This window comes from Rhinoderma darwinii, chromosome 2 (genome assembly GCF_050947455.1).
Source record: "Rhinoderma darwinii isolate aRhiDar2 chromosome 2, aRhiDar2.hap1, whole genome shotgun sequence".
In the NCBI taxonomy this organism is placed as follows: domain Eukaryota; kingdom Metazoa; phylum Chordata; class Amphibia; order Anura; family Rhinodermatidae; genus Rhinoderma; species Rhinoderma darwinii.
Genome location: NC_134688.1, coordinates 404,626,667 through 404,646,983, shown reverse-complemented (window position 1 = coordinate 404,646,983; position 20,317 = coordinate 404,626,667). Strand labels below are relative to the sequence as shown.

General features: G+C 38.2%; 1 protein-coding gene across 6 annotated transcripts in view; it reads right to left on the bottom strand.

Annotated features, from left to right (window-relative positions):
* Window positions 1-20,317, bottom strand: part of ELN (elastin) — a 90,643-nt gene that overhangs the window by 51,549 nt on the left and 18,777 nt on the right. For all 6 annotated transcript variants that reach the window (XM_075854109.1, XM_075854113.1, XM_075854110.1 and 3 more), the window contains exons 2-12: window positions 18,661-18,714; window positions 17,733-17,762; window positions 16,614-16,646; window positions 13,185-13,331; window positions 12,050-12,088; window positions 6,022-6,084; window positions 5,458-5,502; window positions 4,820-4,858; window positions 1,397-1,435; window positions 391-429; window positions 93-155 (exon numbers count right to left, since the gene is read on the bottom strand). In XM_075854109.1, coding sequence (XP_075710224.1) covers window positions 93-155; window positions 391-429; window positions 1,397-1,435; window positions 4,820-4,858; window positions 5,458-5,502; window positions 6,022-6,084; window positions 12,050-12,088; window positions 13,185-13,331; window positions 16,614-16,646; window positions 17,733-17,762; window positions 18,661-18,714 — 591 coding nt within the window. The remainder of the gene's footprint in view (window positions 1-92; window positions 156-390; window positions 430-1,396; window positions 1,436-4,819; window positions 4,859-5,457; window positions 5,503-6,021; window positions 6,085-12,049; window positions 12,089-13,184; window positions 13,332-16,613; window positions 16,647-17,732; window positions 17,763-18,660; window positions 18,715-20,317) is intronic.

Below are 20,317 nucleotides of genomic sequence, written 5' to 3'. Positions count from 1 at the left end.
TGGGATCTCTTGAATTGGGCAAACATTTTTATAAACCACTATACCACTAATCTCCAGACATTTTCACTGTTATATACAATACACTATCCTACCTGGTAGTTTTCCTGGTTTTCCTCCAGCTCCTGGTTGGACTCCTGTCTGGGGTACTACAGCTCCTGAAAATATTTTTTATTATTTTCACATAATGAAGTAAGGTTCAAAGGCAGGGACATTTTTAGCATCTGTCTCTCCAGTAAGAAACATTCCAACATAATATCCGAAAAAGAAACAAAAAACATCAAATTGAACTGGGATTACATTATGTTGCCATGCTGCATCAAAATTATGCACTAAAATGTACTTCATCTGCATTCTCCATATGGGAACTCTAGAAAAAAGTAAAGAAATTACCTGTAGTACCACCAGGAATTACACCGACTCCTCCCCCACCTAGTAAAGAGAAGTTATATGTAGTTATTCATAAAAATGTACACGCAAAAGGGTTATTTCTAAGATGCCCCCGAGATGCAAATTTTAAGTGTCACTTGAAAATTTTCTAAATATATGAACTTTAGTAAAATTTAATATTAGGAGGAAGGGGAATCTTCCTCACCTTCCAGCATGTTATTATTTCTCTGCCTGCAAACCTTTTGTAAATAGTTTGCAGACAAACCTGTCACCAGAAAATCCATCTAGTGTAAAACAGTAAATGGAAGACACGGAGGAGGGAGGTGCAGCTGCAGTTTCTCATTCAGTGTTTAAGTAAAACCGCATGATGGAAAGGGGAGGGGAGAAGTAGAGGAAGAGATTTGATTGGCTTAGAGAACACAGCACAGCTATTACATCACCAGGAGGACCCCGTCCACTTAGAAAGCATGGAGAGAGAAAATGTGCGTTTACAAAAGCTGGAAGAGGAATGATTATACACAACTTTTTTTGGGCTGCACCACATCTAATAAAAATCTACAACTGCCCAAGGAGCGATTGTGATTTAGTTTCTTGTAACGAAAGTTACTCTTTAAATGGAATTAATTCTCCTCCATGGTGCATGATGTGGACACATTTTGCATTAGGTCACCTCATTGTTAGAAGATTATCTCTGGTATGAATGTCTGCTCTGCAGGTTTTAGTAGTATTATTATTATTATGTAATATCCAGCACAGACTATAAGTCATGACAGCACACTGAATACAAATATGTCCCATGAGATTTGGCGAGAAGCAAGTAAAGCCAACTTTAGCATTTCCTACCCTGGAAAGAATTGCTTCCCTCCAGCCACACACACATATAGCTGAGAAAGCAGAATTCACAGTAATGTGCATACACCTAACAGGAAACTTCCGCTCCACTGTGTGTTATTGGCAGACTAGATATATTACACAGGAGACACGAACAAAAATCCAGAAACACTCTTACCTTGGATTCCACCACCTGGATATCCACCAGGTACTCCTCCTGTAGGCAAAGGGAAATACAAAATATACTGTAAAATGTATACAATGTAATAGATACAGAATTATAGCAGACTGTTCTTTATTTGTAACATTTATGTAAAATAAGAACCATAAGAATTAAGTAAGTTAAAGGGATTGTCTCACAAATACAACCTGTGTCCATATACCTATTAGGAACATCACTTCTATGAGCCAGAACAAACAGTGGCTATCACACTGGCGGACTGTAATACAAAGACGACCACAGAGGAGAAGTTCCTGACCCCCAATGCAAAATTTGTAATAGGTCCCCCAGCTATTAAATGCCTTTTATAATAACAATGTCTTCTTATGTGGCAGATAGAGTATTGGGACCAGGTACACCTGAACCCCCTGTAGCTACAGCCCTGGATGGCCATCCACTTAAATGTCAATATATATTTAGCAATGACTATAAAGTAATTGTTTAGCATATATAAAAAAAATACAATACTACTACTTCTTCTAATAATACTACTACTAGTTCTACTGCTACTACTACTACTACTACTACTGCTACAACTACTACTACTACTACTACTACTACTACTACTTTTACTACTACTACTGCTACTGCTACTACTACTACTACTACTACTACTACTACTACTTTTACTACTACTACTGCTACTGCTACTACTACTTCTACTACTACTACTACTACTACTACTACTACTACTACTACTTCTACTACTATTACTACTACTTCTTCTACTACTACAGCTACTGCTACTACTACAACTACTTCTACTACTACTGCTGCTACAACTACTACTACAACTTCGAATAATAATACTACTACTACTGCTACAACTACTTCTACTACTACTATTACTTCTACTTCTTCTACTACTACTACTACTACTACTACTACTACTACTACTACTACTACTACTACTACTACTACTACTACTACTACTACTTCTTCTACTTCTGCTACTATTACTATTACTTCTACTTCTTCTACTACTACTACTACTACTACTACTATTACTATTACTTCTTCTACTACTACTACGACTACTGCTTCTAATAATACTACTACTTCTACTACAGCTACTTCTTCTACTACTACTACTATTACCTCTGCTACTTCTACTACTACAACTACTACAACTCCTACTTCTACTACTACTACTTATTCTACTACTACTACTGCTACTACTTCTTCAACTGCTACATCTACTACGTCTACTACTAATCCTACTATTACAACTACTACTACAACTACTACTTCTACTACTGCAACTACTACTTCTATTACTACTACTAAAACTACTACAACTCCTACTTCTTCTACTACTACTTCTTCTACTACTACTACTACTGCTACAACTACTTCTTCTACTATTACTACTACTACTACTGCAACTACTACTACTACTTCTATTACCACTACTACAACTCCTACTACAACTCCTACTACTACTACTACTACTACTACTACTACTACTTATTCTACTACTTCTTCTATTACTACTACTACTTCTACTACTACTGCTACTACTTCTTCAACTGCTACAACTACTACTTCTACTACTAATCCTAGTATTACAACAACTACTACTACTACTACTACTACTACAACAACTATTACTACTTCCGATATTACTACTACTTCTACTACAGCTACTTCTTCTACTACTACTATTACTTCTGCTACTTCTACTACTACTTCTTCTTCTTCTTCTTCTTCTTCTACTACTTCTTCTACTTCTACTTATTCTACTACTACTACTACTACTACTACTACTACTTCTTCTACTACTACTGCTGCTACTACTACTACTACTTCTTCAACTGCTACAACTACTACTTCTACTACTAATCCTACTATTACAACTACTACTACTAATACTACTACTGCTACAACTACTTCTTGTACTATTACTACTACTACAACTACTACTTCTACTACTGCAACTACTACTACTACTACTTCTATTACTACTACTACAACTACTACTGCAACTACTACTACTTCTATTACTACTACTACAACTACAACTACTACTTCTACTACTGCAACTACTACAACAACTACTACAACTCCTACTTCTACTACTACTACTTCTTCTACTACTACTACTACTTATTCTACTACTACTTCTACTACTACTACTACTACTACTACTACTACTACTACTACTGCTACTGCTACTTCTTCAACTGCTGCAACTACTACTTCTACTACTAATCCTACTATTACAACTACTACTACTACTGCTACAACTACTACTTCTTCTTCTACTATTACTACTACTACTACTACTACTACTACTATTAATTCTACTACTTCTACTACTACAACTACTACTTCTACTACTACTACTACTACTACTACTACTACTACTTCTACTACTACTACAGCTACTACTACTACTACTACTACTACTACTACCTACTACTACTACTACTACTACTTCTACTACTACTACAGCTACTACTACTACTACTACTACTACTACTACTACTACTACCTACTACTACTACTTACTACTACTACTACTACTACTACTACTACAACTACTACTTCTACTACTACTACTACTGCAACTGCTACTACTTCTACTACTACTACTACTGCAACTACTACTACTACTTCTACTACTACTACTACTACAGCTACTACTACAACTACTACTTCTACTACTACTACTACTACTGCAACTACTACTACTACTACTACCACTACTACTACTACTACTACTACTACTACTACTACAGCTACTACTACTACTACTACTACTACTACTACTACTACTACTACTGCTTTAGGCCCCATGCACACGACCGTAGGATTTGTAATTACGGATAATTTGCAGACCCATTCATTTCTATAGGCCACGTACACCTTTCCGTATATTTATTGATGTGTGTCTGGGCCGCAGAAATGATCTGCAAAATATAGAACATGTCCGCAACTGCGGCACAAACTCGCCTTGCAGAAACGTTGCTATGCGACGGCAGGGGATTCCCCAAGAAAATGGTGCCTGAGCGATCATGTGACCTTTTCAAGCGGTGGGTACATGTTGGTGACATCATTTGTAGCCTCCCTTTTTTTGGGGATCAGTAAATGCACCACTGATGCACTATGGAACGTATTTGCGGACAGCATACCGAACATGCGGATGACTTGCAGATGATTTGTTGATGACTACGGATCCGTATTTGCAGACAGTAAAAATCACCACGGTCATGTGCATAAGGCCTAAGATTGTACTTTTTTTTTTTTATAAACCCACAATACACCAAGAAATTCTAATGGAAAATGTTAACTCATCATACAGAATGCCATACAAGACTATCATGATCACACTTGATAGAACACGGTGGGTACAGAGGAAAAGAAAAAGAAGATTCTGACCTCCACCCACTCCAGGGTACAAGCCAGGGATCCCTGAACCTGTCAGGAAGGAACGATCAACCATGAGGGATATATACGTGTAATGTGCTTATAAAAGCATAGAGACAGTTTGTGTCAACTAATACTAGTTGGAAATCTGTATTCCTAAATTTAAAATTAATATAAGACATTTGCATGCTGTCAGTAAATGGAAAAGTTCTTGCTTACATCCAAATCTGAAAACCCATCCTGATCATGTCCAACTGTCACAGGTACATTGTTTGTGACAAGAAAGAGCTCTGGTACACTTAAGAATAAATGCAGTTTTAGGACATCATCAGGATAGGTTTTTAATGACATTGCCATTCACTGACAGTAAGCAGGCATATTGAAACTGGTGAGAAATTCATGCACAAATTATATCGGAAAGTGGTGTTATTTTTTATTATACCATGAATATATTTTTATTTCTAACTCAAAAAAAGGAAACTCTTAAAATGTATGAGATTTTCTGAGGTAGAAATCGACTTTATATCCCATGTAAATATACTGATAAATCTTGTTGCAACATTACCAAACAAATAAGATATCTATACCACAGCCATTAAAAATAATGAATTATGTAAGGATGTTGTAAGATCAGCTGTAAATATTGTTACCTGGTCCTTTTCCTGGTTTAGCACCAGCGCCTTGTTGGGCACCACCTTAAAGGATAATTGGAGAAAGATGTAGGACACAAATTTGTAGAAATCCATGATTAACTTAATCATGGGGGAGGGGGGGGGGGCACAGACAGCAGAAGAGGACATCGTACAAAAACAGTATATGGGTCCTTTGCTCTACAGTAGCTTATCATACAGCACCCCCTTTATGGGTGCCTAATTTTACTGAAATTCAATAGCTCAATTCTCACATGCAAACTAATAGATAGTAGATACTGCTTTTAAGGTGGCAGTGGGCCCCTTCCTACTGGGCTCCGGGTTGTACATATGGTATGTGCAGCCCCCGGACTCACATACTTTATATGGAATCAGTATTAGTAGACATTGGAAAATGAATCATTGGTGACCCCCAACTATCTAGTCATCCCAGAAAGAGGCAGAGATAAACAAATACTAAATGTCTCTGGCTGATATAAGCTACTACTAAGCCAATTGGAAGAACAGTGCTTGAGGTAGGGGAAATAGAACAGAAGGTTCTCCATATAACTCTAAACCATTTACCTGGTTGCAGCCAAGCACCAAAGCCACCAACTCCACCGCCACCAGCTCCACCAACACCGCCACCTATCAGTGGTAAACATTATACAATGATTACACAACTGTTTAGTCTCACTTTTCTTGCCTTTGGACCAATTATTTGTAGTTTTAATGGGCACTATAAGATTTTCGTCCATTATTTAGCTTAATAATTTTGTTTAATATATAGATAAAGTTAATATGTGTTCCATATAAAATACAACAGTTATACATAATAGGGAAGAGTGCATCATTTTATACCCTCCAGATCAAGAGGTATTTTAGATTTATGAAAACTCCATGAAAAACTGGTCTGTACTCATCCAAATTGAGCGCGTCCTATTTTGCAGAATATCATAGAAGTCTCAGATGATAAGGTAACCTAAAAAAAATTCCTTACTGGGACCCTCAGCGATCAGCTGTAGTCAGTGTGGAAATCCGATAATAAGCATTCAATTCCTCTGCAGCGCCACCACAGGGGATATTAAGCATTACATAATGCCCATTCAAATCAATGGCGTTAATATTCATTGTATTGTTTAACTAAACTGCGTCATTTCTTTATAAGTTTTTCACCATATATTTGAATCCAAAAACTAGTAAGATGGTATATCACAATCACAAGTATGCCTGTCATATCAACATTTTCTAGTAAAATGTTCATTGCTTAATAATTTTGAGATTTGTGAGTCACTATTAACTCCTGTGGGTTTCACACACTCCATCATAACATATACTCTCTAGCCAAAGCAGGGCAGAGGGGCGAAGAAGCATGGTTATGTGCGAACTAAGGCATAATTTTGGAGCAACAACGGTGGCTGCTATCACCATTATAGAGGGGATATCTTAAAATGGGGCACACAAAAAAAATTTGCAGCTTCCACCTACCGGGAATACCTGTCTCTGGACCCCTCAGGCTTAATATAAAGTAGATACCATACTAGAAAGTTTGGATTCTTCTGTTTAATACATGCACTTAGCTTGTGTTTTTTGGACTATGCAGAAGAAACTGTTGTTATAGTCTGCGGAATTGTGGCAATGAATAATAAAGAAGTCCTTGGGTTATAAGTGTAGTCTGAATTCCATCCACAGCTTGTAATGTGGAATTCTTTATCAGCAAACATTTGTAAGAAGTACAATGCGCTGCTCTCGCCCAATGGATGCAGTGTGTTTAGAGTAATGAGCTCCAATAAATGCAAGATAAAGAGTCAGGAAACAGGCACTGGCCAACTTAAACAAACCACAATGGTAAGGGCTGATGTCAACACGAACTGACTAACCATTTCCAATGTTATTTTTATTATTGTACTGGATAAACATGCATTTTCATTTTCTGGTATATCCGGTTGTTTTATTAAGGTTTATCAGATTAATTCTAAGAATCTCAGGATTATTTGGTGGTTGTGTAATCTGTAACAATACACAGGGGGGCCCTAAACAATTGGCCACAGAAAATTATTATATGTAGCCATGTCTCCTATTATTAAATAGGTCAAAAACCTGCTTACATCACTTTCCAAATATCTGGTTGGATTTAATTTTATCAGACTATAAAAATTACTTGAGGGATATTAAAAACACTCATACATGACTGTATAATGGTCATGCATCACTGCCTTGTAATGTAAAGTTGAACGGGAAAATATGTTGAAGATTAAGCCCACCAGATAGCACTGTATAGGAATCTTTAGACTATGTTCTAGGCATACAACCTTAAAAACTCTGCATGCATCAGTGGAATCCAACTACGCCATTATTTATCATGTCAAAAAATGCTGACAATTGATAGCTAAAGGATAAACTGAATGGTACACTTGTTTTTTTATCCAATTGAAATGATAGGGAATCCAAAACTAATTGACCATAAATATGTGATCCCTAGCTTTAATTTTTAGAATAAGCTGTTATATGTGCGTTCAAGAGGAATAACACTATTTCTGACCAATACATGACTTGTTTTCTGCATTATTTAGCAGTTTTTCTCTCTGCAGACTCTCTAATTCTCCGTTTTCCCTGAGCTAGTGGGCGGAGCCTAGCTGCTATCATGTCTTCTATACACAGCACACATAGAAGAGGAGAAATCTGCTCTTCTATCTCTCTCTAATACATATCTAGAAGCTGCAGCAGCATGGTTGACAATACACAGCAGTAATAAGCATTGTGACTGACAATCCTACACTTGGGTGAGACAGTAACACTTACCAGGAAGCTGCAGCATCTGTATGTGTGTTTCTCACTCTGCTCCCCTCTCCATAGACTTGAATTGGCAGTGTGTCTGTGTCTGACTCAATCTGCTCCCTCCTCCTGCTCCCCTCTCCATAGACTTCTATGGGCAGTGTGTTTATGTCTCTCTCTCTATCTCACTCTGCTTCCTCCTCATGCTCCCCCCTCCCCTCTCGATCAAGTTCTATTGGTAGGTGGTGAAGACACACACCCCAACTTTCTGCAGTCAGTCATTTCTGCTCTGTAACTAGGGAGAGATTTTGCTTGAAAACAGGGGGTGCACAGCAGATTATAGGAAGGGAGAAACCTAGTGGCAGTATCTTCACACAGAATTTGCATGGATAAAACTTTTTTTGACAGTAAGCAAATTGCTAAGTTTATCTATATCAGTTATACTATTAGATTAGCCTAAGTTGTTTGAAAAACTAGTGTCCATTTAAGGGATCATATTTCAGCAGGAAGCGCAATCTACTTATAAGGACTCCTTCACACTAGTAGTTTTTTAAGTATGTTTTTATAAAACAACTGATTATGATGTATCAAAGACATACTGCAAAAACAATGCTAGTGTGGAAAGGCCAAGTAAAAACTCCAACTTAGGCGGCACTCTGTCCCTGGTTGTAGGGACGGGGGAAGCATTGTGTCAGATATGTTATCTAAAAAACTTTTTTTATCTGCAATTTGAGAATTAGGGGCACTATTTAACCCCTTAATGACCGCCGATAAGCCTTTTCACGGCGGTCATTAATGGGCTTTATTCTACAGCGCCGCCATTCCAGAGGCAGCTGAGGGCTGGGGGCGTCCCTACTCTGCCGGGTGAGATCGATATTAGTATCGATCTCACCCGTTTAACCCTTCAGATGCGGTGCACAATAGCGTGCACCGCATATGAATGGTTTTGGAGAGAGGGAGGGAGCTCCCTCTCTCCCCACCGACACCCGGCGATAAAATCGCCGAGTGTCTGTGTCTTCTATGGCAGCCGGGGGTCTAATAAAGGCCGCCAGGTCTGCCTGGAACGAATGCCTGCTAGATCATGCCGCCGGCATGACCTAGCAGATGCCTGTCCGTTTTAAACGGACAGGCAGTAATACACTGCAATACAAAAGTATTGCAGTGTATTATAATAGCGATCGGAGGATAGTGAAGTCCCCTAGTGGGACTAGTATAAAAGTAAAAAAAGTTTAATAAAGTTAATTTTAAAAAAAAGTGAAAAAAAAATAAATTAAAAACCCACTTTTTCCCCTTACAAAATGCTTTACTATTAAAAAAAAATACAATAAAGCAAAAAAGTTACACATATTTGGTATCGCCGCGTCCGTAACGACCCCGACTATAAAGCTGTTACATTATTTAACCCACACTGTGAACGCCGTAAAAAATAAAATCAAAAACAATGGAAAAATTGCTGTTTTCTGTTAATCCTGACTTAAAAAAAATGTGATAAAAAGTGATCAAAAAGTCGCATCTACTCTCAAATGGTACCAATAAAAACTGCAAGTCGTCCCGCAAAAAACAAGACCTTATACAGCTATGCCGACGCAAAAATAAAAAAGTTACAGCTCTTCTAATGTGACAATGGAAAAATTTAAAAAATGGCTTGGACATTAGGGCCCAGAATGCAAGCAGGGGGAAGGGGTTAATTTTCAGAATCACCCCTGGTTGGACATATATTTTTCAAAAGTTATGTTGTTTTTTTAACTGATTTGACCAGGTCATCATTTAGGTTATCATGTTCTTCAATGTTACATTTAGGGGTACTATATTTTTATATGTGAAACTCATATAGTTTGTTCAGTTGCAAAAAATGTTGTGAAGTCATTGAACGTGTAATGAAGCACTGGTACATATGGACATACTGTATGCAGAGCAAAGATTCTTTTATTTCATTTCTTCCATTTTGCTGTTTGAAAATACTCACTGACCATGTCTGATCAATATAATAGCAAGCTCTTAAAGGAATAGTCAGTGTAACCGATAATACAAGTTATTGTAATTGTATGGATTTAAAGAGAACCTTTCACCTGCCAATACATGTGCAGCTGAGTGCAGCATGTAATAGGCAGGGCTGCACAAACCCTGGGGCACAATTTAGATATCGGTGCCGTTATATTTGGCGCCCGATATTTAAATAACCCCCTGAATTGTCAATGGGGCGTGTAACATCGCTGTGACACTGTCCAATCAGCTACAGACTGTGTCACAGCAAGAGCTGGAGAGAGGAGCGCACGTGCAGGTCGGAGCTGTGCGAGCATGCACGCACACGCTTCCACTCTTTAGCTCTCGGCAGACAAGGACGATAAGACTGTGTGATCTCTCGCGAGTAAGTGAGAGCGTACGCACACAGCTCCGATGCCGCTGCCAAAGGTAGTCCTGCCGCCATGGAACAGAAGAAGAAGAATTCACATTCTTCTTCTCCTCTTCTGTTCCGTGGTGGCGGCGGAGCACACGCTCTCACTCTCTCCAGCTCTTGCTGTGACACTGTGCGTAGCTGATTGAACAGTGTCACAGTGATGTTACACGCCCCCTTGCCAATTACACACCCCATTGACTGTTCAGGGGGTTATTTAAATATTGGGCACCAAATATAGCAGCACCGATATCTAAATAACAGAGGAAGATAGGATTTTTTTTTATAGTGAGACAGGGGGTGTACAGCCCTACCCATTACATGGTGCAATAAGCTGCACATGTATGGGCAGGTGAAAGTTTCTCTTTAAGACAAAACCTGTTATTTTAATTTAAAAAAAAATCACATCAGTTTTAATGTCATATAGTAAACCTACAATCAACGCTAGGTCAGTGAGAATTTTCTAGTGAATATGCTTGTGAATACTCACTGTTGTTTTAGGCAATAAGCTGTATTAAGTCAATTTTAATACTACTGGTTAATGGTTGATTAATTTAATATATTATCATTTTTCTAGATCTGGTGGCATATATAAGAGACATGTCTTTTCTTGATTACCTTGTTAGTAAAAGCTGGGATTGAATACTTCACATCCCTAAGACTGCTACATCCCTAATATGTCACAGTCTTCTGCACATTGATTTTTCATGTGCAGACTTTAATGGTCGTACCTGTACATTTTGATGGCTCTGTTTCTAGTTGTTGAGCCCCTGGATCACCTAGAAAAGTACCAGTTGTTTTATAGCACTGATAAGGATCTAATGTCCATTAAGAACTTCACTTGTCTCTTGTAAACCTAAGCCATAAACCTCTCCCCAGTCATTTCCTATGAGTCCTTCTCCCAGTTGTAGTCATACCATGGCATACCAACAACCTTTTCTGGTTGACTACAGTTTACTGTTTTTGGGCATTGGGACGAAGCGACAATTAGGTTATTACATATTATACCCCAGAAAGGCAAAATTATGGTAGCATAAAAGAAAACAAATTCAAAATAAGTCTTCATTTCGGTATAATAGTCAATAAATAAATTAGTGCAGTACAACAAAAATAAAAAATGATATATGTTTGGCCGGCCGTTTAATCTAGCAGCTAAGAATAGGGATGGTATTCAAATAGGGTTATTCTATGGCCAAATGTAAGGTTGGCTCCTTGGTGGTATGGCTGAGGACATGGCATCATTATTATGTCTACTCCACATGCATTCTCAGTTATGGTAGAACATTTTTTGGCTGAAAATAAGAGTAACTTGATCTCAGTTGACCTGGTGATTTGCATCTAGTGGGCCTAAACAATATATTGTAAATTTGGGGAAATTGGAGAAAATATTCTTAGGAGTTGCATTAATAAGTTGACATTGACAAAGAGCATGGTTTCACTCACCAAGCCCGCCGACACCAGTTCCAACTCCTTGTCCATAACCTAAATAAAAGAAACATACCAAAGTAAAATATAGTCCATTATAACAGATTTCTGAATAATACATACTGAATGTGTATTAAATACAGTAGAAAGCAGTTCTGAATATTCCAAAATAATTTGTGTGTCGTTTTTTTTTATAACACACAGGGCTTGTTTTTTAATACCTCCTTTTAATACCTTGATTGACGGTTCCAGCATGTGCTGGCGTTACTATCATCCGTTAAAAGCTGGAGCCGTCAATCAAGAGCACCAAATCTCTATAGACAGAGCTAAATTATAACATTTTGGTGGTCTGCAGCCGCCAACAGGAGGATCTTTAGGGCTTAAAGGGGTTTTCCTAGTTCGGCACAAATCTGGCCAACTCATTACTCATCTGACAAATCCCCCAATGTACCAACGCCACTGCTCCAGTGCTCCCCACCGCTCTTTGTGGACAGTTCTGCAGTGATAACATGCCCATATACCCACCTGATCACTGCAGAAAAAACTGGCCTCAGTGGTTGGCTGCAGCAATTATGTGGGTATATGGGCATGTCATCGCTGCAGCACTGTCAAAAGAGAGTGACGGGGAGCTCCACAGTGGCTGCACTAGAACGTTGAGGGATTTGGCTGGTGAGTAATGGCTCTTTTATTGTTCTATGGCTCCCCCTCCCCCTTTTGCCAGATTTTTGCTGAACTCGAAAAAAAATCTCTTTAACTCAATAATCAAATAGTTAGCAGTAAGCTCCTTAGCTACCCCTAGTGGCAGCTTCACACTGCCAGCATTTTATCATTTTATGCAGGCAACACAGAATTTTGGACCTAAGAGCAACATGGTGTAAATAGGTGGATATTCACTTTTAAGAGTGTATCTTGAGTATGTATGTCTACTAGACATTTGTTAGAATATTTTATCATTATGTATAACACGTACAGCAAAATCGAAACAATTGGGAACCAAAGTTGTGCATACCTAAAATGTAATAATTTCATTCTATACCTGTAAACATATCTGCATTTAACCACAAATGAAGTAGAGACTGTCAAATTCTATCATACAAACATATATTGTTGTTATATTATTAATTGCACCAATTGGCAAATAAGTATATCTAACCTGGTTTTGGTGGCTTGCCTCCAGCTCCTAGTCCACCAGCTCCATATCCGCCAGCTCCCTGTCCGCCAGCTCCATATCCACCAGCTCCATATCCGCCAGCTCCATATCCACCAGCTCCATATCCACCACCTCCAGCTCCAATGCCACCTGCACCAAGATCACAAACAACTATTATAAAATGTTCATGTAAGACATGGAACAACCTGGAAACAACTGATATTTCATCTGTTCTATGCACTTTAAATATTTCAGTAAAAAATATCATGATACTACTAACAATTTTTGTATTAAGATTGACTTATTAAGTAGAAACAGCAAATATCATGGGACCCAAATTGAAAACAGGTGATTGCTGTGCCCCTGAGAGATTAATTCATCAAAAATGAAAATGCAATGGTAATTACATATTAATGCATTATTATTTTAAGTTCAAGTAATTGTGTTTGACTTGGCGTTCTGCATGGAACAAGTTAATTCATCGTTCTCTAGTTTCTTTCATTTGGGAGTACAAGAACGTATTAATATACTGTAAAACAAATTCAACTTCTGCACTCACATTATACTCCTATGAAAACTATTCTCATACTCTGTATTGCAGCATTGACCAGACGGACTGTATAACTTTGTGAACAGAACACATTTCATAACTTTGCTACGTGCCAGTAATATAGAGAATGTAATGGTTTGGGGGTACTTTGATTATGGAGAAGTACAGTAAGTGCATGAATGTTCCTGGTGAAGACGCTGGCTCGCTCCTATTTGAAGATCTTGGTCAGGATCAGACATAGACAGCATAAGAAAAATCCAAAAACCACAGCACCGGATCAACTAAATAGATGGGTACAAGCCTTGCAGGACTTGATCCAAAAAGTCCCTTGCTATGAATCGAAGAGGGACAAGGCAACAAATCCAAAAATAATGGAACTTTTTGTTCACCCATGCAACGTCTCAGCTCAGCGAAGCCTTTCTCAAGCATTGCTAGTTGGTTCAGAATGTTCGTCATACAACGCCTTTCTAGCAACTTCTCTAATGTTGTGCCAATTTCTCTTGTGGATTGTAATCCAGCAGTAATTATAAGCTATGGTTATCATTAAGAGCCCTTTTCATGCAAACTAAATGACAGTAGGAAGCCCTGTTATTTTCTTTTGAAGATAATGTCTGGCCACTTTGCCTATAGGGTCCCTGTGCAGCTGCATATCCGCCCATGTTGTTGGACACCTTGGCTGAATACCATGGATCTCGGAAATTTATTAATGCATTAAGATTAAGATATGAATACTTTTTATTTATTAATTTGATATTTTCAGGTATTAGTGATTCAGGCTGCAGGGAGGAAATTCAGGTTTCATTCAGTTTTTTAAGAAACAGGTAATAAGAATAACATCTGATAATGGGAGCTGGTGGAGATAAAATGAAAAATATAGAATGTGGGAACTAAAAAATGGTAGCGAAGACTCTAAATTGTACTTCTGCTTAAGATAGTTAATGTTATCACTTTAAATAACTTACAAAGGTTTAATTAAAGGCTATTTAAAAATGTGAAGACTTTTTTAAATTTAAAAAAAATGTATCATGTTATTGTAAACAACTTTGTAATTGTTTTTTATTAAAAAAAATTATTTTACGTATTGAGATACAGTTTAGATGTATCCTGGATACATACGGTAGAAGCTGTATGTTGCTCTGAAACCCAAATCCGTCAGGTCACTGGGAATAACGGCTTAGAGGACAGCAAGTCTTGCCTGTCTCCGACATGCAGGATCCAGCTGTTATCGATTATATCTACGTTAAAAACTTAGATATGATTGATAACAGGTGGATCCCGCCGTTTTAGAGACACGCAGGACCCGCTGTCACCAAAGCCGTCAGTCCTGTAGACCTGATGGATTCGGGTTTGAGTGCAAGAAACAGCTTCTATGTATCCAGGATACATAGAAGCTGTATATCCAAAAGTTGTTTAAAATAATATGATACATTGTTTTATAAAAACAAAAAAAAGTTTTTCAAAGGTTTGCGTAGCCTATAAGTTGTCTTCTTTACTTGTATGCGGCAGAAAATGTATCTCTTTTGATAATAAAAGCCTTTATTCTATGGGTAGCATGTATCAATACTATCACTCATAGGAATTAAAATAACTACTGTTCTGGTAAGCCTGTGTGCAATATTTTTTTTAAATGTTGCCCAATACTTACAGAATACAACAGACATAATGCAATTCTTATATATTAACCCAAGGGCGTACGTCCCATACAGGAATCTCATGTAGCTGCTATGGGGACTTTGTAAAGAGGGGGGCCTAAGCGTTGGCTGGTCCCATCTCCTTTCCTATTGAGAGGCAGATACTTTTGCAGGACTCCCCTCTCCAGAGGAATGGCATTTGTAGCAAACAATGGGATGGGGGACTGGCCCACAAGTCTTCGAAAGGACAAAGAGGGGGAAACAAACACCAGGCCCTTCTGCCCCTGAAAAGTCTAGAACTATAATGGGAGCACATCATGATATTTATTTTCTATGTGTGCCAATCTATGAGCCGTCTACATCTTTCTCAAGCATTATGAAATGGTATAGCATTCTGATGAATAAATTATATTACATGCAACAACCTAACCCTACCAGGAATAATAAAATAGATGTCAGTCGGCTTCCCAGAAAATAATTCATGCATAAATATGGTCCATGCTGAAATTAAACTGACGTAATAAAATGGCTCCATTTTCTTCTCACTCTTATGAAAAATAAGAGAGACAAATAAAATCGGAATTAGTAAAGGGACAAGGTTCTGAATATTTACAAGGCACATTAGGCTGCCATGAACATTTTAACTTATACCCAAAAAAAATTGTATAGAGCAATTGTATGGCGTCAGTTTCAAAACCAGTAATGGGAACATTGTGCAGAATTGTAATTTATGTCGGCACATTCTGCTTTTTATCGTAGTCTATAAAATCGGCACTGATTACTATTTTTTATTAAATGTATAGGGGTCCAACATACATGGGATTATATTGCAATATGGTAACACATTCTGCATAATGTCAGAAATTAAGGGGAGTGTTCCATCAAACAAGGGCAACGCAGGGTGATGACATCATTGCAGTTTCTGGCCAAAAAATAGTGCATGCTTAACAAAGTGTTCTGTAAAAGAATATGGTGCCTGAAAATGTAGAGGCAAAAAAACCTTCAAATCAGTTCCTGTCCAATATAATACATTGAAGAGTAACACCCTAGTTTTAGTGTGGTAAGCATGTATAGGAGCTTGACTTCAATATGCCGAGGATGTAGCAGCTGCATCCTAATGGTGGAAAGCCTGTTCCTGTATGACATCACTAGGATTTCATTATATCCTTTTAATATCTAAATTTCCCATTCTTCAATGTTTTAGCATTAGAAACCACAACATCAAAATGTTTTACAAAATCATAATTTTACCTGGCTTGGGGGGTTTTCCTCCAGAATATAACCCTAGATAAAACAAAATGGTTTTAGTGTGAAGAATCAATATATATTCATGTTATTATTATTACTACAGTATGATGTCACTTTTCATTAGTACTTGATATAAAGGAGCATGTTTTTACTTGGTATCGGTATATTAAAAGAGTATTCTCACAATGTGCATTTATCACCTTTCCACAGAATAAATGTCTGATCGCTGGGGACCCCCACCAATCACTAGAATGGGGTCCAAAGCCCCCCATTCCTCTTTACTGTATGACTTCAGTGAGGAGGAGTTTGAATGGAGCGGCAGTTGAGCGTGCACCGTGGTGCTCTATTTAATGTCTGTGGGGCTGACAGAAACATCCGAGCACTGTATTCGTCTGTCTCCGTCAGTCCCATAAACCCAAAACGTAAAAGTCCCATAAAACAGGAGACAGCTGTCAGCCAAAAAGTAATACGTTCTACAGCTATTTCTCCTAACCTACCAATAAACGTGTAAATTCGACTCATCTGAGCATGTTTATATCAAAAGGGGTAGGGGATAAGCTGCTGTCAGGCAGTTCCGGCAATGTCTAATCTACTGGGTGCAACAAAGGATTGGGCAGGTTGATCTCCAATACTGACTGCAAATTTCTATACAAAGGCTATGAATCGTATAGACCACCAATTAGAAGGTATGTGGCCATATTCAGACTTTTTTTGTAAACTACTTTCCAAAATCACTTCTTAAACGGTTTTATTTTGCCCCCTAAGTCCAGGGCTATACCCCTGACCTAATATATACAGCAATATAAATTAAAGTGGATATATAGGATTAGACAAACATGAATGCCAACTATTAGAAACAGGGCCATATCTGTCCACAGGTTGTGTGTGGTGCTGCAGCTTACCCCATTCACTTCAATAGAGCTAAATCGCTATACCACATACAACCTATGGCAGAAAAATTGTGTGGCACTGTTTCAGGAAGAAAGCAGCCATGTTTTTCTAATACCGGACATCCCCTTTAAACATGACCACATTTTTCTATTGTAACAACTGTCTCTAATTTACAAACTGCATTACCACTGGTTCCCTAGTGCTATAGTGAAATTCATATGTTATACTGACCCGTTCCTCCAGGTCCCACACCAGCTCCTCCTTTATAAAGAAACCCAGAACAGTAGCAGTCAACATCATGAAGTAGTTTAGACAGTAATGTTGATAACTTTTGCTTGTAACACGTGGAAACAGAGATTACGTTAAACAAACAACCTTTCTTAGAGAGAAAGCTGATACGCTAAGAACAAGTTACTGATCATGTTTTCTTTCATGTAGCAGCCGATGCTAATCACATACCGTATAGGATGATTATGAACAATAAATAGATGACCCTAAAAATGAGTCAGGAACAAGCCCCCTCCCCCGTTTCCTTCAGTGATTTACTAGGCTAAAAGTATACTTACATAGAGCTAACGGAACATTTTAAGCAATGAACAATATGAGGGGGTGGAGCATGACACAGATTCAAGAAACACCAAAGAAAAAAATCCCTGTGTCATGCATTGCCCCCTCAGGCCATGGGGGATGTACTAATATTATATTTAACATTATAAATGGTATATTTAATTTTTCATTATCAAGGTTAAATAGATAACCACACGGGTGTCTAATATGTTATATGACAATGTGCCATTTATGTCGCACCATGTAGTACTAGGTTATGTTAGTGCTATGTGATCTGATGGCTGAGATCAGAGAACCAATGTATTCCACTGTGAAGCTGGTTTTATTTTAACACCATATTTAAATGCACAAGTAAATCCTTTAATATTCCTAATCCAAGCGTCCTTCTGTGTGAGCAGAAATTTTACACCATTTCAGTGTATAAGGAAAGTACAACTAAAGTTCAGCCATAAACCAATAAATCAGGTAAGCCAAGATTCAGTTTTGTATCATATATTGAATCAGCACACAAAATAGCAGCCCCACTGTGTGTAGGTGATGCATCAACTTTACATGAAATTCTGTTGTTTTATCAAAACGTAGTTCCTCTTACCGGGGTATGTCCCTTGACCTCCACCTGGTAAGTACTGACCTCCAGCAGGTGCTCCTATGGACAGAAAAACAGACATTTGTTATGGATACTGTATGAGATTTTCATTAGTAACTATTTGGTTGGCTATTGATCCATTTGGAAAACATTTAATGTTAATTAATATTTAAAGAGGTTCTATTGTTGCCAGCTGATGCGGAGAAAGGAGTTATTGCGGAGTTTCTTCCCTTTCACATCTCAGTGCCAGTGTTAATTCCTTGTTCAGATGCATATTGACTAGGAGGTCATAAAAGAGCAGTCCAGTACATAACTAGATTTCTAACCAAATTTTATAAAAATATTATTGATAGTATCACATTTTAACCTTCCTAAACAAAAATAAAAAAGGAGCAACAGTTATACAACTGATTGACATACCTGACTACCCAGTTAACCAGTGGTTAGGATCCATTGCAGATCCGACCGAGATTACCAGAAACAATAGTGCAGCATGTTGCAACATTATTTCCAGGTAAAACCACAGACACCTCGAAGGAAACTCGACAGACTCCATTAAAGTCAATGGGTGCCGTCGGCCACCGTTGATGTCCATCATGCAACGGAACCAGCATTTCCAGTTTTTCCGTTGTTCAGCTCCTCTGACGGAGCAGAATAACGGAAAGACAAACGCGGATGTGAACCCAGCCAAACTGAAAAGTTATTCATTCAGGTGGAGATAACATTTAATAATTTTCTGATAAGTATTAGAACCCTAGAACCCCCACCAATCAGTAAAACCCAGGGGCATCAGCAATCACCAGTGTGCCGTGGCTTCTACGCTGTAATACCCAAGGAAGCAACGTCCATTGGCATGCGGCTGTGTCTGGTGCTGCAGCTCGGGCCCAGTGGGACTGGGCTGCAGTATCAGACTCAGGGGCATGTGCTGCTATATTAGTACTGCAGTGAAGGGTCTGCAGTGCTCTAGCCACGACCGTTGCTCCTACCTTAGGTATATCAAATGGGGTCCTGGGTCCGATTGCACATTGACTATCCTAAGGATAAGCAATCAAGGTAAGAAACTTCTTCCCAGATATCTTCCCATAACATTCACCTCAAAATAAGTATTTTAACTCCAATGTTCCCAAATAGGTTGATGCATGCTGGGCTATGTTCACACTAGCGTCATGGCTTCCAATAGACCCTATTGACTTTAATGTGCACCATAAGAGTTTCTGTCATTTATACAGCAATTAAAAGTGCTGAATTCTACATATTTTGCCGTCAAAAGTGAATAAAACCTAGGCTCTGAACAGTAGTGTGAACAGCCTTAGTATTAATGAAAAATGAAAACTAAAAACATAGTGATCCTTGTTTATCTACATTGCTAACTGCATAGATGAGGATTTTTTTGTTCTTACTTGACGACCACCATAGATTGATCTTACATTTTAGTTCAGCATTAAAAAAGTTCCTCTACAGTGGAATGTAAGCCAAATGGTGGAGATGGTCAAAATAACATTGCGCACATCCCAGCTCTTCAGATTATTTTCTTTGTTACCATGCTGATATTATTTAGGACCTTGAACTCAGTTTTGTTTGTATTCCTTTCATGGATGCTATGAAGCAGCGCACGCTTATCAAATTAGATTTCAAGATGGTTAATCAAGTTGTTACTGACATG